This window comes from Chiloscyllium punctatum, chromosome 44 (genome assembly GCF_047496795.1).
Source record: "Chiloscyllium punctatum isolate Juve2018m chromosome 44, sChiPun1.3, whole genome shotgun sequence".
In the NCBI taxonomy this organism is placed as follows: Eukaryota; Metazoa; Chordata; class Chondrichthyes; order Orectolobiformes; family Hemiscylliidae; genus Chiloscyllium; species Chiloscyllium punctatum.
Window position 1 is genome coordinate 5036080 of NC_092782.1, and position 17412 is coordinate 5053491.

The window sequence follows — 17412 nt, forward strand, 5'->3', positions numbered from 1 at the left end:
CACTGAATTGTCAGTTGAAGGACAATAGATGATGATAGTTGGTGCATGTTTTACCTAATACCGTCTCGCTTCATGGAGTCTGGAGTCAACGTTGAGGATTCCCAAGGCCACTCACTTCTGAATATATACCACTGTGACATCACCTCTGACAGGACTGTCCTGTTAATGGTGACGCAGGTGGGAGAGATAAAAACTAGAAAGTGCTAGAGAAACTCTGTAGAGCAAACCAGTCGTGTATTTGATCAATTCAAAACGTAACCTAAATTATTAGAGTGAAGTTGTTTTCTCAGTGTTATCAGAACATCAATGTACATTAAGTCTTTTCAAAGAGACTTTGGTTTGATCTTATACAAGATATATTCAGATGAAGTTGCGGAGAGTCTTATTTTTTTCAGCGCTGTGTATTGTCATTGATATTGATGTTTCTGCAATCGAATGGAGTAATTTGAAGTAAAGCACATTTGCATCACTTGATTAGAATTGCACCGTTATTGGGTTTTATTTGTCTGCATGTTACAGGTAAGCAGTATATCCTTGTACCTACTGCACCACTACTTGGTCTTGGTTAAAGCTGCATCCTACCACAGAATTGTTTCCATGGCAATAAGTCTGAGCTGAAAATGCCACAACCTAAATGAGCAATGAAGTGAAACACTACAGAATTAAATGGGAAAAAAACAGAAATTGTTAATTGGCCAGACAGACCTGGCATTTAAGTGAATGTATCAGGGCAAATTTAAGTGGATAGAGGAGATTAGATTGATCTTATTTTCAGGTCCTGCAAATTGTAAAGCTGGCACTGATGGAATTTTATTCTTGTTATGCAAAAAGCACAGTGCTAGTGTGCCATATCTGAAGCCTAATGCTCCATGTTTCAGGAAAGAAAACAATTTGGGAATGTGTCAGTGGCCTGTGCATGATTAGATTAAGGATAGAGGGAACAGAAGAGACTGGAAATTGAAATATCAATAAGTTCATGATTATTGATCACTGCAAGGAAATCTCAAAGTTTAATTAATTGGAGAGTCTTTCTTTTGCGAAAAGGTAGGGTGCAGGGAAGAAATTGTGTGGCATGGTAGCTCAGTGGTTAGCATTGCTGCCTCACAGTGCCAGGGACCCAGGTTCAATTCCAGCCACGGGTGACTGTCTGTGTGGAGTTTGCACATTCTCCCCATGTCTGCGTGGGTTTCCTTTGGGTACTCTGGTTTCCTCCCACAATCTAAAGATGTGCAGGTTAGTGAAGTGCCTGTGATGTTCAGGGCTGTGGAGGTTAGTTTCATTAGTCAGGGGTAAATATGGGGTAGAGGGAATGAGTCTGGGGGGTTAATCTTCGGAGGGTCGGTGTGGACTTGTTGGGCCAAAGGGCCTGTTTCCACACTGCAGGGATTCTATGCAATAATTTATTGATTGTTTCAGGGCTTGGATGTAAAGGCACCCAAAATCTGCAGGATTATATCCATCTCAACATATAACTGTAGGAACAGAACCCATTGGAAAACAATGGGAATCCAATCAGATTTCTGTAACTGTAGAATCTGCTGGCATGCTGTATAAATGAAAACGGTAACAGTAGAAGTGGATGTGCCCAGTCAGGTGAACAATGGATTACTCATGGTTGTAAGGGGTTAAGTGGTCCATTGAAGAGCAAACTATAGTTTGGGAACCAAAAACAATGCATGGACGTTAAATAGTGTTGGGTGGTTGCCCCAGCTAATGCTGCTTATGTCATATGATGCAATTAATTATTGAGTTTTTCCTGCAATAATGATGATGCTCATGCTCAGTGTGTCCTTAATCCATCCACCTGAGAAACTCTCTGATGATCCCTGCCTAACCAAGAAATCTTAGATATTTTGGCCAAATGTCAATTTTGTCAAGTTTCATTGATGGTTTCTTGTTGTGAGCCCTAGTGAGTGTTTTTATTGCAGTGTCCCAGACTTGCTTCATTAATTACCTGCTATGCCCCTCTTGCCCGATGCTAGCTTGATTCTGCCATTTGCAGCTACCAGAAGAACTCAGCATTGCTGAGTTATCCTGGAATAGACAGTCATTCCTGGCACCTGTGCCATCTTTAAAAAGGCTGTTGGCCACCTGGACAAGTGGTAGCAGGCTGGAGGTGCCCTGGATATGACAGAGAAGGGGAAACTGGCATCCCACTTTATAGACAGGGACCTTGAAGGCCTGGATATTGTGCACAAGAAGGCTTTCAGCTTCGCACAGGACCGTCTGTGGAGTGCATGACACTGGACCTAGCCAGACTGGATGAAGCGGCAGAGCCAGTCATCTGGGAGAATGCCCTGTACTATCAAAGAAGGTCAATGACTTTCTTCGCTCTGCCAGGGTGGGTGCTACCATTCTCTATCATCTTGCAATCAGTCTACAGCACTCAGCTCCCACCAAGACTCATGCTGTCCACTCTTACTCTTGCATACAACATCTTCCCTCACTCATTCTCAACTACCCAATCTCCCCATATTACCAATGCTGCATAGTCTCTGCTCCTCCCACTCATTCACACAGGACACCTCACCACATTTCCTTCATCTATACCAGTATTAACAGCTGCACCGTCCACTTTCACTCACTCCCTACTATTTTTTGAGTCCAGGTGAACACAACCCACAATGGGACAGAAAGGGTTTTGGGATTCCTGACATTTGGTTCTCCAGCCCCTTCAAAGAGAGTACCTGACCCAGCCTGATACAAGAGACCGCCTGAGTGTGCCAAAGCCCTGGATGGATATTGATGGCTGCCCTTGACCTACTGCCCTGAGACCCTGGATTGAAGGCTGTCTCCATCAGCGTGACTGAACACTATTCCCTACTCACTTTAAAACACGGCTATTAGGTTGAAACCCATGAAGTGTGTTTGCTATATTAGCTGCTGGCACATGGAGTAGGTGTAACGTTGGTGAATCATGATGACACGCAGCAATATAGACATGTTAATAAGTATCTCACTGCTCCATGGTGCAATTCTTGTCTTGACACCCGGAATTCTGTTGGAGAATGTGACTTGTTGCTGCCAATGTCAAGAAAGGCCTTGCCTGATTTTTCATGTGATGCTTGGATGTCTCACGATAGCTCGTATTGTTTAGATGTTTATAAGATTCCACCATTGAGAATATGTTTTGAACCTGACTTAAATATTTTTCAAAATAGTTATACATGATCCTTTATGTTCACCTGGAAGGAAACTTGGTTTAACATTTGAAAGATCAGACTCTGACAGTGCAATACTCCATCAGTACTGCATTGGTGTGTCCATCTTGATATTTGCACACAGGTCCTGGAGTGGGACTTGAACTCAGAATCATGTGACTCTGTGTTGAGTGTGCTACTAATTGGGACATGTGGCACCTCCATGTTACATTTCTGTGTCCTTGCACAATTGACTTTCACATAATTGGACTAGGTTTAATCAGGAAGCAGTGAAATGATAAATAGAAGTTTGAGAAGATATGCTGGGCCGATTGATACATTTAATATGAAAAAAAAGCCATGTTATTCATATCTGGAAGTCTTTCACTCAGAAATGTTAACACCAATTTTTTAATCCTATTCCCTGCCTAAGTAATGGAATGGACTTATCAAAAGTCTGATCACTAGAGCACATGGTGGATTCCTTCCTTCAGAAGTTTTTCCAAAACATTCAACAGAAATAAATGCTAATACTTTCTGGATTATTCTAAATTACAATCTCATTGTATAACAGAATTAGATATTAATTTTGTTTGATCATGCATAAGAGTATGCACATTGTGGTGTAAAAACAACTTGCATTAATATGTTAAAGACATCCAAGATCCTTCGCAGTGACATAAGACAAATGCTAAAGCAAAGTGAAACAATTTTCAGGGCAGGATGGGCACCTGGCCAAAGTGTGAGTTTAATAAGGGGCTTACAGGGTGAAGTGTTTTGGCCTCCTTAATTAAGTAAAGACATAAATTGATCGGAAGTGATTCAGAGGAGGTTTATTAGTTTGATAATTAGATGAAACAAGTTGGTATGTGAGGAAAGGTTGAATTGAGTGGGTTTATTACCACTGGACTATAGAAGTATAAGGGGTGACTTGATTGAAGAGTATAAGATACTGAATGGACTTGACAAGTGGATACGGGAAGGATGTTTCCTCTTGGGGCAGGGGCAGAGAGGGACAGTTAGTGGTGAGTCCAGAATAAAGGAGCACAGCTTAAAACTGAAACATTTCTCCTTTGAAACACAGATGAGGAGAATTTGTTTTTCTCTCTGAGAGGTGTGAGATTTTGAACCTCTGCCTCAAAAAGCAGTGCAGGCAGAGTCATGAAATATTTTTGAGGTGGGGGTAGATAGATTTTTGTTATATGAGTCAAACATTATTTGGGATAGAGGGGAATGTGGAGTTTGGAACATAAGCAAATGGCAAAGCAGCCCATGGGGACTGAATTGCCTGTTTCTGATCCTAGATTTTTGTTTCATAGGTTGAGGGGTTTAGGGAGGCATTTTCAGAGAGTGAAATCTGATTGACTTTAAAAGTAGGCAGACGTGCTTCATATGGTGTGGGGATTAGTGAAGAGAGGTGACACAGTCTGGAATAATTAAACTGGTAGAATGATATGCAGAGATAGAGAGAGGGAGAATCATGGATTTAAATACATGGATGTGAAATTTCAATCCGATGCATTGGGAGAACAGGAGCGAAGGTTCGTACAATGCCTTGTTTAAATTCTAATAGTTCCTTTTTGCTTTCATGTTGATTAAAATGATTTATAACGTTAGGAATAATTTTATGTTGTATCTCTCATGGACTGTCAATTTCACACTTAGCGGGAAGTTGTACTTGAAAGGAACACGGGTCAGAGATACAGTGAAAATACTGCAGTTCTAATTCTTCAGCTCATCCTCCCTTTGAGCACATTTTCATGCTGAGAATTCAGGATTGACAATTTACCCATTAGTATTTTTTAATGAAGGTTGGTTGTTTGATGCTCAGTGCCTCTTATATTTCCTTCACTGAGCACTAAATGTATTCTGAACATCTGAATCTGTTTGGAAACCAAACTGCATCAGACATGGGGATCAAAATAAAAATACTTGGTGTGTCAGGTTTACATTACTGGCAAACTATACAATTAACCATGTCTAATGTTCTTCATGCAGAGGTTCATACTTGAATTAATTTATGGTGGAAGCTAGGAGTTCCAATTGTGTTGATTTAATACGAATTTGGGCTAGTCATGTTGGAACAAACACTTCAGAGAACAGTCAGGAAATTTAAACTTTAAAGCTTCATCTTCAAAAATGTTTGGAAGTTTGTAGTTAATAATTTGAAGAGAAAAAATGTGCACACGTGAAATCTTAATGTTGAAATTTCATCATAGCCTTCAAATTTCTGCAAACCAGCAGTGAGATGAGCTTGTGAATAAATCTAAAAGTTTGTGTTGTATGAGGTGTTGGAAATAAAAACTGGCCCTTAGTAATATTTAAACTTTCAAAGTTGAGTTAACTTTATAGTTTAAATGTACTTTTAAAAAAGTGCAGAAATAGTGAGCTTTTATGTAATGGAGTCCATTATTAATTATAAAGCAAAAAATGCAATATTTAGCTACTGCCAAACTGCCTTGTAGGCGCCTGTAGAAATCAATTAATCACTTGCCATCCTTGATAGACATTCAAGTTGCATCTGTGGTCATTTGAAGCTATAGACTTTGTTAGAATGAAAAATAATAATTCAGCCTGAATTGCAGTATAGAGCAAGGTATAGTTTGAAAACTGGAACATTCACATATGTTCATACACAAACTGTGTTAAAACTCTGTATTTTGGTATCTTATTTATCATAATATAACTTATTAAATTGTTTTTCATATCGTAGAATGGTTACGTTATAAGAGGAGGCCATTCAGCCCATTTTGACTGTGCTGTACAATTTTATGCTAACACGAAAATTCATGCTTAGAAATGCTCAATTTATTCCAGTTAATCAATTAGATTTGGTCAGTACTCACTGGAATGAGAAGGTTAAGGGGTGATCTCTTTGGTTAATTTAAGATAATTAAAGAATTTGATAGGTGAGATGAGCAGAATTATTTGACGCTAATGTGCCATTCTAGAGCAAAGGGGCATAAACTTAAAGTTAAAGCTGGACTATTTCGGAGTGACACCAGTTCTTCACATGAAAGGTAGCATAAATCTCGAACTTCCTTCTCCCAAAAAAACTAGTACAAGATATTGTGGATGCTGAAGAAACTTGGCAGGTTTGGCAGAACGCTTTGATCTTTTTTAATCTTAATGGATAGATTTTTGTTTGATAATTATGTTAAGGGCAGTGGAATTAAAGGAGATAAATGAAATTGTAGCACAGATCAGCCATGAACTAAGTGAATGGCAGAACAGTATGAAGGAGATGAGTTGTCTGCTTTTGTTTCAATGTCCTATGTTTACTGTTATGCTGTTGGGTTCAATTGTATTTGAATCATTTTTGTATTCCATATGAAGAAAGTATTGGATAGGAACTATGAGTATAAATTAAAACTTAAATTGCTGGAAGCTGGTATGTCTCCTTGGTGATTTTTGAACTTAATGTCAAAAACACTTCAGTTTTTAATTTATTAAATCAACCCTAATTATAGTTATTTTAATTCACTGTATTTTAAGATAGGTGAATGAGTCATCAGGTTCAGTTTCAAAGTACATTGAAAACTCTCATGTCATGCTCTGTGGAGGAAGTGTCAGCATTTGGATGCAGTATCTGTCTCGCCTGTAGGTGTCACTGAATTAGGGGTTTTCAATGTAACTGAATATTCAACCTGTGCTTTATTTGCAAGCTACCACAACAGGTTACCCAGCAAAAGATTGGATCAATGCTGTGTTTCAACAGAAAATAAACATGTGTTGAAAATATAAAAATCGGAAGCAAGCAAACTACTTACAACAATGCATCTTATGGCCAAATGAATACATAAGTGGTTTTAATTGTAAACCCCTAAATCTTTACACTTATCTGCGCCTCTCAATTCCCCTGACTATATCAAAATCCTCCAATTGTGAAATTCCCTCCAGCTTCCTTTTGCAAACCTGAAATTCCATTTCATTTGCTTCCCTCCTGAACGTTGAGCTCTGCTAACCTATTGATTTATGTGGAACTTGTATGTTCTCACTATAATGGGCTTTTGTAGTTTGTTTATCTTTCAGAACATCATCTTTAAGGCAATCAGCACTATGCTGTGAACCCATTGGTGATTAGGGATCATCAGCAATTCTCACCAAACCCAATATATACCGACCACTCATCTCTGACAACGGGATAGAGTGGAGAATATCTGAGCATGGTCATAGAACTGTTATTAGCATAATATTAATGACACTGTCAAATTGTGAGGAATGTGAGCTATTCCCATTTTCTGCCCAAAGGAAGTAATTTCCCAATTGTTCAAGCCCATTTGATTTTTCTACGCAGAAATGTAAAGCACACAATTTTAGTAATCCATTGCTGACCTTAGCAGGAGTATACTCAATGAGATACTTTCATTTCTCCCCAATTCATATTGTTTCTTACCCTCACAATCTTCTGGATGAGGGAGTTAACTGGTTTTAGTTTCTGTTTTTCAGTGAAATGTATTTCTAATCATGCTGCCTCCATATTTTCCACTTACCCATATGCTCCCCCACACTCCCCCTCCCCCATTGGCACACACTAACTCCAAGAAAATAACACACAAACACATATGAAAGGTTAGTAGGATCACTCTCCTCCTATCTTTCCTCTGTTTCATTTTGCTTCTCCCTCTCTAATCTTCCTTCTTTCCTTCTCTATGCTCTCAGTCTGCTTCCATTTCTCCCTCTTTTCTGTTACAAAATGATAAAGTTGAACTATTGAATTTGAACTTCCATCATCCGATTTTTAAATCTGAGATCTTTCATGAACTAAAATGGTTTTTAAAAAAAGATTACGCATCGCACTTAAATGGCTGCAATAAGCACTTGAACACAGATTGAGGTAAACTTTTAATACAAACTTAACCATTTGCATTGAGATTACCATTTCCACCTAAAGCCTGCAAAACCAGGCAACTGAATCAGCATTAAGAAGTTTGTGTCTTCTTTGATTCATACATGTCTGATAATTTCACATGGTCATGATTTGGAGATGTCAGTGTTGGACTGGGGTGTACAAAGTTAAAAATCACAAAACAGCTGGCTATAGTCCACCAGGTTTGTTTGGAAGCACTAGCTTTCGGAGTGCTGCTCCTTCATCAGGGCTGGCTTGTGCTTTCAAATAAACCTGCTGGACGATAGTCTGGTGTTGTGTGATTTTTAACTTTTCACATATTAGGAGGTGAAGTGCTTGCTGGCTAGCCCTGAGAAAGACAGTGGAGCTAGACTCCAGGATACACACTGAATTATATTTCAATAGCAGTTTTTGAGCAGCAGAAAAGAGTTGGATTTCCCTCGACCTACCTTTTACTCTCATCTTAGCACATGTTACAAAATCAAATTGGGAAAACAGCTAGTTGCTAGGCATTGAAAGGTACTTTCAGATTCTGCTATAGCTGAGCTACTAAACAACCGTTATCTATGGTTAAACATCTAACATCTCATATTTTAAGGATTATGTAACCTTTATTCTCCTTGTCTGTATCAGACACACTCCCTTTTAAACTATTACCTCAATTTTTGTGTACATTTACTGTAACATTTTTATTATTTTCTTGGAGTTAGTAGGTAACAACAGTCCTTTTTCTTTCATTCAAGAAAACCTTGGTAATTGGTCTCTGCTGTATGAGTTTTTAATTGAAATTTGAAATTTTGTGTCTATAAAAGAAGAAAAATGTTTTTTGCAACCAGCTCAAAAGGGGATTAAAATCAGGAGCTGATTTTCCTTCTGTTACGACATGGGATAAACCCTTCTGCTAATTAAACCGAAGCACAGAAAAGCTCATTTTGCCTCATACCCTGTTAAAATATGAGCGACAGAGAATTACCCAAATTCCACTATTTAAAGAAAAGTAACAATTTTATTCTTCAACTCCAAAAGAAAACATTAAACAAAAACTATTTACATTTCTAGGCCTCCTTTCTCATAAAGATGTGTTAACTACCTCCCACTCTATAACAATATACTGATCCAATAAAGCCCCTATTAAATTTACAGCAAATCAATTTTCAAAACCAGACTGTGGGGTTATCGTCTTCGGGTGTCGATTCTCCTCTCTTTGTCGATCTTCCTGGGTTGTCTTTGCTCTTCTACTGCAAAAATGTTTCATATGAAAAAGGTACCTTTTTACAGAGAGGATTTGCGGGGAGTCTGTCGATGGCAGAACATGCTCTTTCTCTGGCTAATGATCCAAAGTGCCTGCTTTTTATACCCCCAAAAAATGGATCGTCTCATTGGTTTGATGTTGTCAAAACAGTAAAATTTAAGTTCGATTGGGTTTTGGTGTCTTGGGGCAGAATTTAAATTCAAACTGCTGTGAAAAGTATCTAAGTTACAGCCCAAATGTTACACCTTCAAATTGTCCAGTATGCTCTGTGACATCACAGGTGTTTGCCAACTTTCACTGTCTTAAAGGTACAGTGCATGCCTTCAACATCATAGTACTCCTCACCTGTTCATTACAGTTCCTGGCTTTCTTTTCATTTTAATCCTTACAGTTAATGCTTCAAGAAATTGACTTTTAGTAGAAAAAACATTATTTTATTTTATTTTAAAGTTAATTTATTTGACAAAGTCAGAAAAAGTACAAGCCCTGTGGAAAAAGACAACCTGGAGTGAGGCCTATAACAGATAAAAGGTTTCATTAACAAATTTTTTCTTGTTAATCCAGCAAATTGCTGCCTGATACATTTGAAAAATTTTGTCTTAAATGGCTATGCTGGATGTTTCACGGCTGTGTCCTTTCATTAGTTTTTCCTTTGGGGAAAACACAGTGTTCATACCCTGACTATAATTCAGTCTATTAGATTTGTGTGACTCCTGGTTTGCTTAGGTATTAGGAATGCTGACGTTAAATTTAGAGGATTTTGATCAAATGCCTCAGCCTCCTAAAGGTTTGAATGCCAATGGGCAATTATTAGGGAAAGAAATAAAAATAATTTCAGTATATTGCTATATCATTGCTTATATATATTTTATATTCTTGGAATTCCTATCTGATTTATTGCATAAATCACTCCTAGTTGTCTATTACTTGTATGTAATTAATGTTTTTAATGTTCAGCACTATATTTCATCCCAAGGTTCTTCACCCCAGATGAACTGCCATTCTGTGTAACATTTTCAGTCAGTCATGTACACCCCATAATATAAGAAATAATAATCTAACTAGATCACTATGTGCAATCAAGTAGAGAATACAGTTGAGTTGAAGCATCCTGAAAGCAATTTAAGTTTAGTTTTGCAAGACAATTGAGTCTTGCAGGATGTGAGTGCATGTCTCAGTATTAACCCTGTGTTTTTATAGATCTATCTCTGACCCATTTTCCATCCCAGTGAAGGCTAATACTGGTGAGGTGAAGATTCAATTACAGCCTGCTTTGTAATCCTAAACGGGAAACTACAGGCTTCAGCACTTTTGAATTTTAATTGCGGAGTTTGTCAACAATCAGCTCTGCTTTGTTCATTTGAAACAATATTGATGCTCTGTGAGCAAACGTCATTATCCTAGCACTGATGCACCACCACATTTCCCATCCTCCCTGCTTTAACATGGTCAGTGCATCCTCTTCAACTGATGTATCAAAATGTCAACCTGTCAATTATCTTTATTCATGATCTGTCTCTTGGCAACTCATATCAGAAACATTAAGGCGGTTCTCATAAACATCTTTCCTGTATAGGAAGTCATGTTTCTCTAACATGATTGAGTGCTTTGAAGAGGTGAAAAAGAAGATTTGAAGGTAGAGTGGTAGATGTTGCCTATATGGACTTCAGCTAGGTGTTTGAGAAGGTTCTGCATGGTAGACTGGTTAGTCAGATTAGATCACATCAGATGCAGGGAGAGCTAGCCAGTTTGATACAAATTGGCTTGAAGGTAGGAGACAGAATGGTTGTGGGGGTGGGGTGTTTCTTGTACTAGAGGCCTGTGACCAGTCGTGTGGCACAATAATTGGTGCTGGGTCCACTGCTTTTTGTTGTTTATATAAATGATTTGGATGTGAATATAAGAAGTATGGTTAATAAGTTTGCAGGTGACACCAAAATGGGTGGTGTAGTAGAAAGTAGTTGAAGGTTATCTCTGAGTTTAACGGGCCTTGGTCAGATGGGCCAATGGGTTGAAGAGTGGCTGATGGAGTTTAACTTAGATAAATGAGGCAAACCAAGGCAGTACTTATACAGTTAATGGTCGGGCACTGGGGAGTGTTGTCAAACAAAGGGACCTAGTGATGCAGGTGCATAGATGTTTGAAAATGGAGTTACAATTAGACAAGATGGTGAAGAAGGCATTTGGCATGCTTGCCTTCTTTGGTCACAACATTGAAAATTAAATTGGGATGTCATGTTATGGCTGTATACATGATATTGGTGAAGCCACATTTAGAATACTGCATATAATTCTGGTTACTCTTCCATAGGAAAGATGTTATAAAACATGAGATGATGCAAAAAAGATTTACAAGGATATTGCCAGGACTGGAGGGTTTGAGCTATAGGGAGAAGCTGAATAGTCTGAGGCATTTTCCCCACGAGCAATAGAGACTGAGGGTGACTTTAGGTTAATAAAATCATGAGGAATAGAGGGTGAGTAGCCAATGCCTTTTTCCTAGGACATAGGTTTGAGGTGAGAGGGTAAACATTAGAAAGGACCTGATGGCTAACCTTTTCACATAGAGGGTGGTGCGTCAATGGAATGAGCTGCCAGAGGAGGTGATGGACACAGGTGCAACTACAACATTTAAAAGGCACTTGGATGTGTATATGAGTAGGAAAGGTTTAAGGGGATATGGACCAAATGCTGGCAAATGGGACCAGGTCAGATTGGGATGTCTGGTTGTATTGGTGAGTTGGACCATAGGATATGTTTCCATGCTGTATGACTTCTGATTTCCCACCATCCTCAATATCAAATTGCCACCACTTTGGCTGGCTGACTGTAAGATATCAAAGCATATATGTTCTAATTGCTAACAATGTTCACAAAGCTAACAAAACAGGAATGGAAAATTGACTGAAGAATTCAATTTCTAAATCTGTCTGTACCGTATCACCATGTTCTTACAGGGGCAGAGAAGGGTTAGAGCCTAGTGATGTTTCTAAAATTACTGTTTAATCACTTTCATCAAAGTGCCATACCAATTAGTGGTCTTCCTGACTTTCCAATCGCAGTAATAGTGGGTGATCTTGCTGGAGCTCTGGTTAAGCCAATCTTCAGTGTTGCTTCCTTCACCATTGTTCTCACTCTTTTTTGTTCATTAATCCTTCCATAAATGATAACATATTCAAGCAATTCCATTTGTCATCTTATTTGGATTTAATTTTTCAATAGTTACTTCCCTGCACCCTACTTCGACTCAGGATATTTCCTTGATACCACATTTGTCAGTTCTATTTTCTTCTGTCCCAAAGCTCCAAGCTTCACATTCATAAGTCATTCTTGACCAGTCATAACATTTTAGAATGCAGATTCTCATTTTAGTATTCAACTGACCTTAGTTAGAATGCTGCTTAATTTGTAATAGTATTTTTGTAAAAATGGTAGGTGTATAAGTGGTAAGTGTTCACTTTGCTATTTCGTGCATTAGGAACGTGCCATTTTTATGGTCTGGCCTGCAGAAAGCAAGCTTTGTACAGACGTCCATTTGGTGTTAACATGTCAGTGTTTAAAGGGGAGCCCTGAGTGGCGAGAATTTGAATTTCCAGTTTGAATAGAGATTTGCACAGCAGAGCGTTTTCACTACTGCTTTTGTGCTTGACTTGCCAGTTTGTTTTTGTTGCATTGGTGATCATACACAGCATGGGAATTCCATAATTTCATTTGGAAGACAAAGAGGAGGGAAAAGGGATATGTGCCTGACAGATGGGTTATCTAAGACTGTTCACAGATTCCATTCCTTAATGCACAGGCAGCTGTGCCTTTTCTTGAGAAGCAACAACAGAGCTATGCCATCTTCTAAACCTAGTTTTACGTCCAATGTTTCTGCCTTGCAGCTGCCTGCTTGGGTCATTAAACATAACTGTCATCCACATTCAATTCCTCTGTAGGTTGCTTGTCATGTGGAAAAGAAACAATTTTGTGTTCAGCAAAATTATTTATGTTGGTTGTCCATGCATAAAGTACTCAATTTTGTCAGTAATTTTTCTACCGTATTGTTCACTTTTCTTCTGAAAGTAGTGATTCTTTGAGATTGTGATCTATCAACCCAGAGTATAAACATGCACACTTTTCAGTCAGAGATCACAGGGTAGAGTAAATATTCATTACTATTGCAGTGCCACATTTCAAAACGCTGCCCATATGATGAAAGCATTCTGGTTAAATTTGCTGATCTAGTGCTTCCTAGGATGGCCTATGGCTTGGAGAATTGACAGTTTAGTGTCATAATCTCATCTGTAGCCTGCACTCAATCAGTTTGTGACTTCCCACTGGGAGCATGCAGTTGGTGACTTGAACATAGTGATTTTATGACATGAGAGCTAAAGGAAAATTCGACTTGCTGCTCAAGATTTTTGAAGTACTAATATAGGGTGCTATGGTGCCACAGCTTTAGAATAAAGCTGAATTGTCCAATGCACAACAGTCACTTACTAGAAATTAGAATCCCTGCAGTATGGAAACAGGCCCGAGCCTCCAAAGAGTAATCCACCCAGACCCAATCCCCTACATCTACCTCTGACTAACGCACCTAACCTACACATCCCTGAACACTATGGACAATTTAGCATGACCAATTCACCTAACCTGCGCATCTTTGGATTGTGGGAGGAAACCGGAGCACACCTATGTAGACAAGAGGAGAATGTGAAAACTCCACACAGACAGTTGCTCAAGGTGGGAATCAAACCTGGGTCCTTGGGGCTGTAAGGCTGTTTCTTGGATTGTGATGATAAATTACGTGAGCAAATCCAAGAAAACAAAGCGGACAGATTGTCTAATACAAGTATGAGGTGTTCATGTCTGTGACAAAACATGATTGAGACAAATGAAGGAACTGAAGTATTTTTGTTTGAATTTAACAGGTAGGTTACAGAAGAGTTAATGGGTCAAATATTGCTGTCAAAATAATGGTGAATCTCATTGGCATTTATTGCTATACCAGCACAGCAAGTTCAGGTATGGGACAGGTATGCAGTTAAATGCAGGTATCCAAAAGTAATTGGAGATATTTTGTGGAAAAGCTACATCAGTTTTGAAATAGTTTTATCATGTGAAGCTGTATGTTTCAGCAGTTGATGCAAACAAAGCTCTCCAGATAGTTGAACAATTGATATCAAGTTTAAGCATCCTTCTAACAATTTGTGAAATGTCTGTTCACAACTGCCAATCAACCCATCAGGGACTAAAAATGAACTATTACAAATCTGGCCTGCTTTGGGGTTCAGTTATTGATGGAGCTTTTAAAAATAAAGAATTTTAAGTTTCTCATTTTCATTCTTTTACTCATTTGTTATTTCTGGAGCTGAGTTGGTATTGGATTTAGTCACAATTATTTCTGTAATGTATGTTTCCTTCTTTGCTATTGGTTTTTCATCCTTCAGCCTGGTTGAACAGATGCACAGCTTCTCCCCTGTTCACTCTGTTTCCACCACTGGCACTTCCATCAGCTTACACTTTCAGCAATTTACCATGGAAATCTTTAAAAGTCTAATTAGATAAGGACACATGGAGCCAACAGTAGACACTGCTAAATACACTGCAACAGTAATATCTAATCCATTATGTAATTTCCAGCTCAATTGATAACATCCTGCCAATAGAATAAGAATAAGAATAGACCATTCAGCCCATCAAGCCTGTTCCTACATTTTATTGTTATGTTAGGTCATGGCTGATATGAACCTTAATGCAACTCAGCTGCTATTGATCCATATTGCTTCATACTGTTACCGAGCAAAGATCCCAATCTGGTCAAGAATTCAATTGATTCGACATTCATAGCTTACTCGTGGAGTGAGTTTCAAAATTTCCCTACAGCTTGTGTGTGAAAATTACTTCATAATTCCTTTCCATATTTTTAAAATTATGTCTCCTTATTATGAATTCTCTCAATTGAAGAAATAGATTTCCTGTAGCTATGCTATCAAATTCCTTTTATTGTTAGAAATATCTCGATTAGATCACCCTACATCATTCCACATTCAAGGGAATGCAAGACAAGTTGACTTAATCAGTCCTTAACTTAACCCTTTTATTCCCGGTTTTATTCTGAAGAGGTTCTGCTGTACACCTTTCCTGAAACTTAGCATCCAAAATATATGGCAAGGTGGATCAATCAAGGTTTTGTACAATTTCCCTCAGTTTTAAATTTCATGAGATGAAGATCTGAGGCCAGCATGCCTCTAAGCTGCTTAAGGTTGGGACATCGCCCACATTAGTAACCTTGTTAGAGCAAATCATGGTAAGCTGAGTTGCCTGGACAGATGTTAGTGATGTGGAGTGATGCCAAGAATGTGGGTTCAATTCCTGCACTTGCTGAGGTTGCCATGAAGAACTCTTCATCTCAGCCTCTCCCCTCAATTGAGCTGTGTTTAAACCACCATCAGTCATCCTTCTCTAATGAGGGAGCAGCCCTATGGTTCTGTAAGACTGTGGTGACATTACTTTTATCTTTCTAACCAGAGTTGCAGTATCAGTGTATTGAGAGGTCTTCAACATTAGGAGAAAATTGGTGTACCCAGAGGAAACTCGATTATCCAGTTGAAATTGGTGGGCACTATTTTGTTCAGATAATTGATTATTCGGTTAATTGATTTCCTCTGGGACTCGGAGTTTTCTTGAAGTCTGCTCCCTGTTCAGGAAACTAGGCAGCAACACACTGTGCGTGAGCCCCCGACCCCCTCCCTTTAGTCAAACACCCACCCCCACCCGACCCACCCACCCCCAACTGCATCTGCCTCACCCTGCCCGCCCTCAACCCCGTTCACCCCTGCCCTGCACCCCAAACCCCATCTTTCCCCTGACCACCCTCCAACCCCAAAACACCCACCCTGCCCCCAAACCCTGTCCACTCCTACCCCAGCTCCCCCAATCCTGTCCAGCCCCACCCTGCCTCCTAACTCCATCCACCCCTGCCTGTCCCCAATCCTGTCTGACCTCGCTTGCCCAATCTGTCCACCCCCCAAACCCCACCGCTCCCAACCTTGTCCGCCCCCACCTTGCCTGGCCCCGCTCCCCAACCTCGTCTGCCCCCTCTCACCCAACCCCGTCCGCCCCCACAAACCCCACCCGGCCCACAATTCACCCCCAACTTTGTCTGCCCCACACCACCTGCCTCTGCTCCCCAACCTGTCTGCCCCCAAACCCCAGCTGCCCCAACAACATCCACCCCCACCCACCCCCAAACCCCGTCTGCCCCCACTGACCATCCGACCCCTGTCCGTGCCCACCCTCCCCCAACCCCCCTTATACAAAATCCACCCCAAGGTAGCCGGACTGTACACCAACAGTAAGACTATTGCTGCCTTTGTGGAATAGTCTCCAAATTGCACACGCGCGCGCACACACATGCACGCACCACAACTTTTCACAGCTATTTTTTGACAAGTTCTACCTTTGCCCTGTGCAGGACAATGTTGGAGAGATTAATTATCTGGGGAAGAGGGGTTTAGCGTTCACTCCTGTGTAGAACTCCAAGGAAAGTGTGGGGGAGAGTGAGAGGGCGGGAGGTCAGTCATTTGATGATGGTGTCTGGACTGTCCAGGACTGTTCTGGCAGCATTCCAGTGAGCTGAGTTCATTTTTAATCATTGTACCTGTGAACAAAAGACACAGGGAGAAAGTGAGGACTGCAGATGCTGGAGATCAGAGCTGAAAATGTGTTGCTGGAAAAGCACAGCAGGTCAGGCAGCATCCAAGGAGCAGGAGAATCCACGTTTCGGGCATGAGCCCTTCTTCAGGAATGAGGAGAGCGTACCAAGCAGGCTAAGATAAAAGGTAGGGAGGAGGGACTTGGGGAAGGGGCATTGGAAATGCGATAGGTGGACGGAGGTTAAGGTGAGGGTGATAGGCTGGAGTGGGGGTGGGGGCGGGGAGGTCAGGAAGAAGATTACAGGTTAGGAAGGCGGTGCTGAGTTCAAGGATTGGGAGTGAGACAAGGTGGGGGGAGGGGAAAAGTGGAAACTCAGACAACCCCTTCTCCCGCCTCCAACACACCCCATCCACCTGGACACCCCGTGCTGGCCTCTTACCTGCCCTCGATCTCTTCATAGCCAACTGCCGCCGCGACATTGACCACCTCAACCTCTCCACCCCTCTCACCCACTCCAACCTCTCACCCTC

At 40.3% G+C, this 17412-nt stretch overlaps 1 protein-coding gene across 6 annotated transcripts in view; it reads left to right on the forward strand.

Moving 5' to 3' along the window:
* The window catches only part of LOC140466677 (copine-8), a 360152-nt gene that overhangs the window by 178276 nt on the left and 164464 nt on the right, over window positions 1-17412 (forward strand). Inside the window, exon 1 of one of the 6 annotated variants that reach the window (XM_072562136.1) lies at window positions 4486-4681. The exons of the other annotated variants lie outside the window; for them this stretch is intronic. Coding sequence (XP_072418237.1) covers window positions 4590-4681 — 92 coding nt within the window. The 5' untranslated portion in view covers window positions 4486-4589. Of the gene's footprint in view, window positions 1-4485; window positions 4682-17412 lie in introns of those variants that run through there. 6 annotated transcript variants of the gene reach the window in all.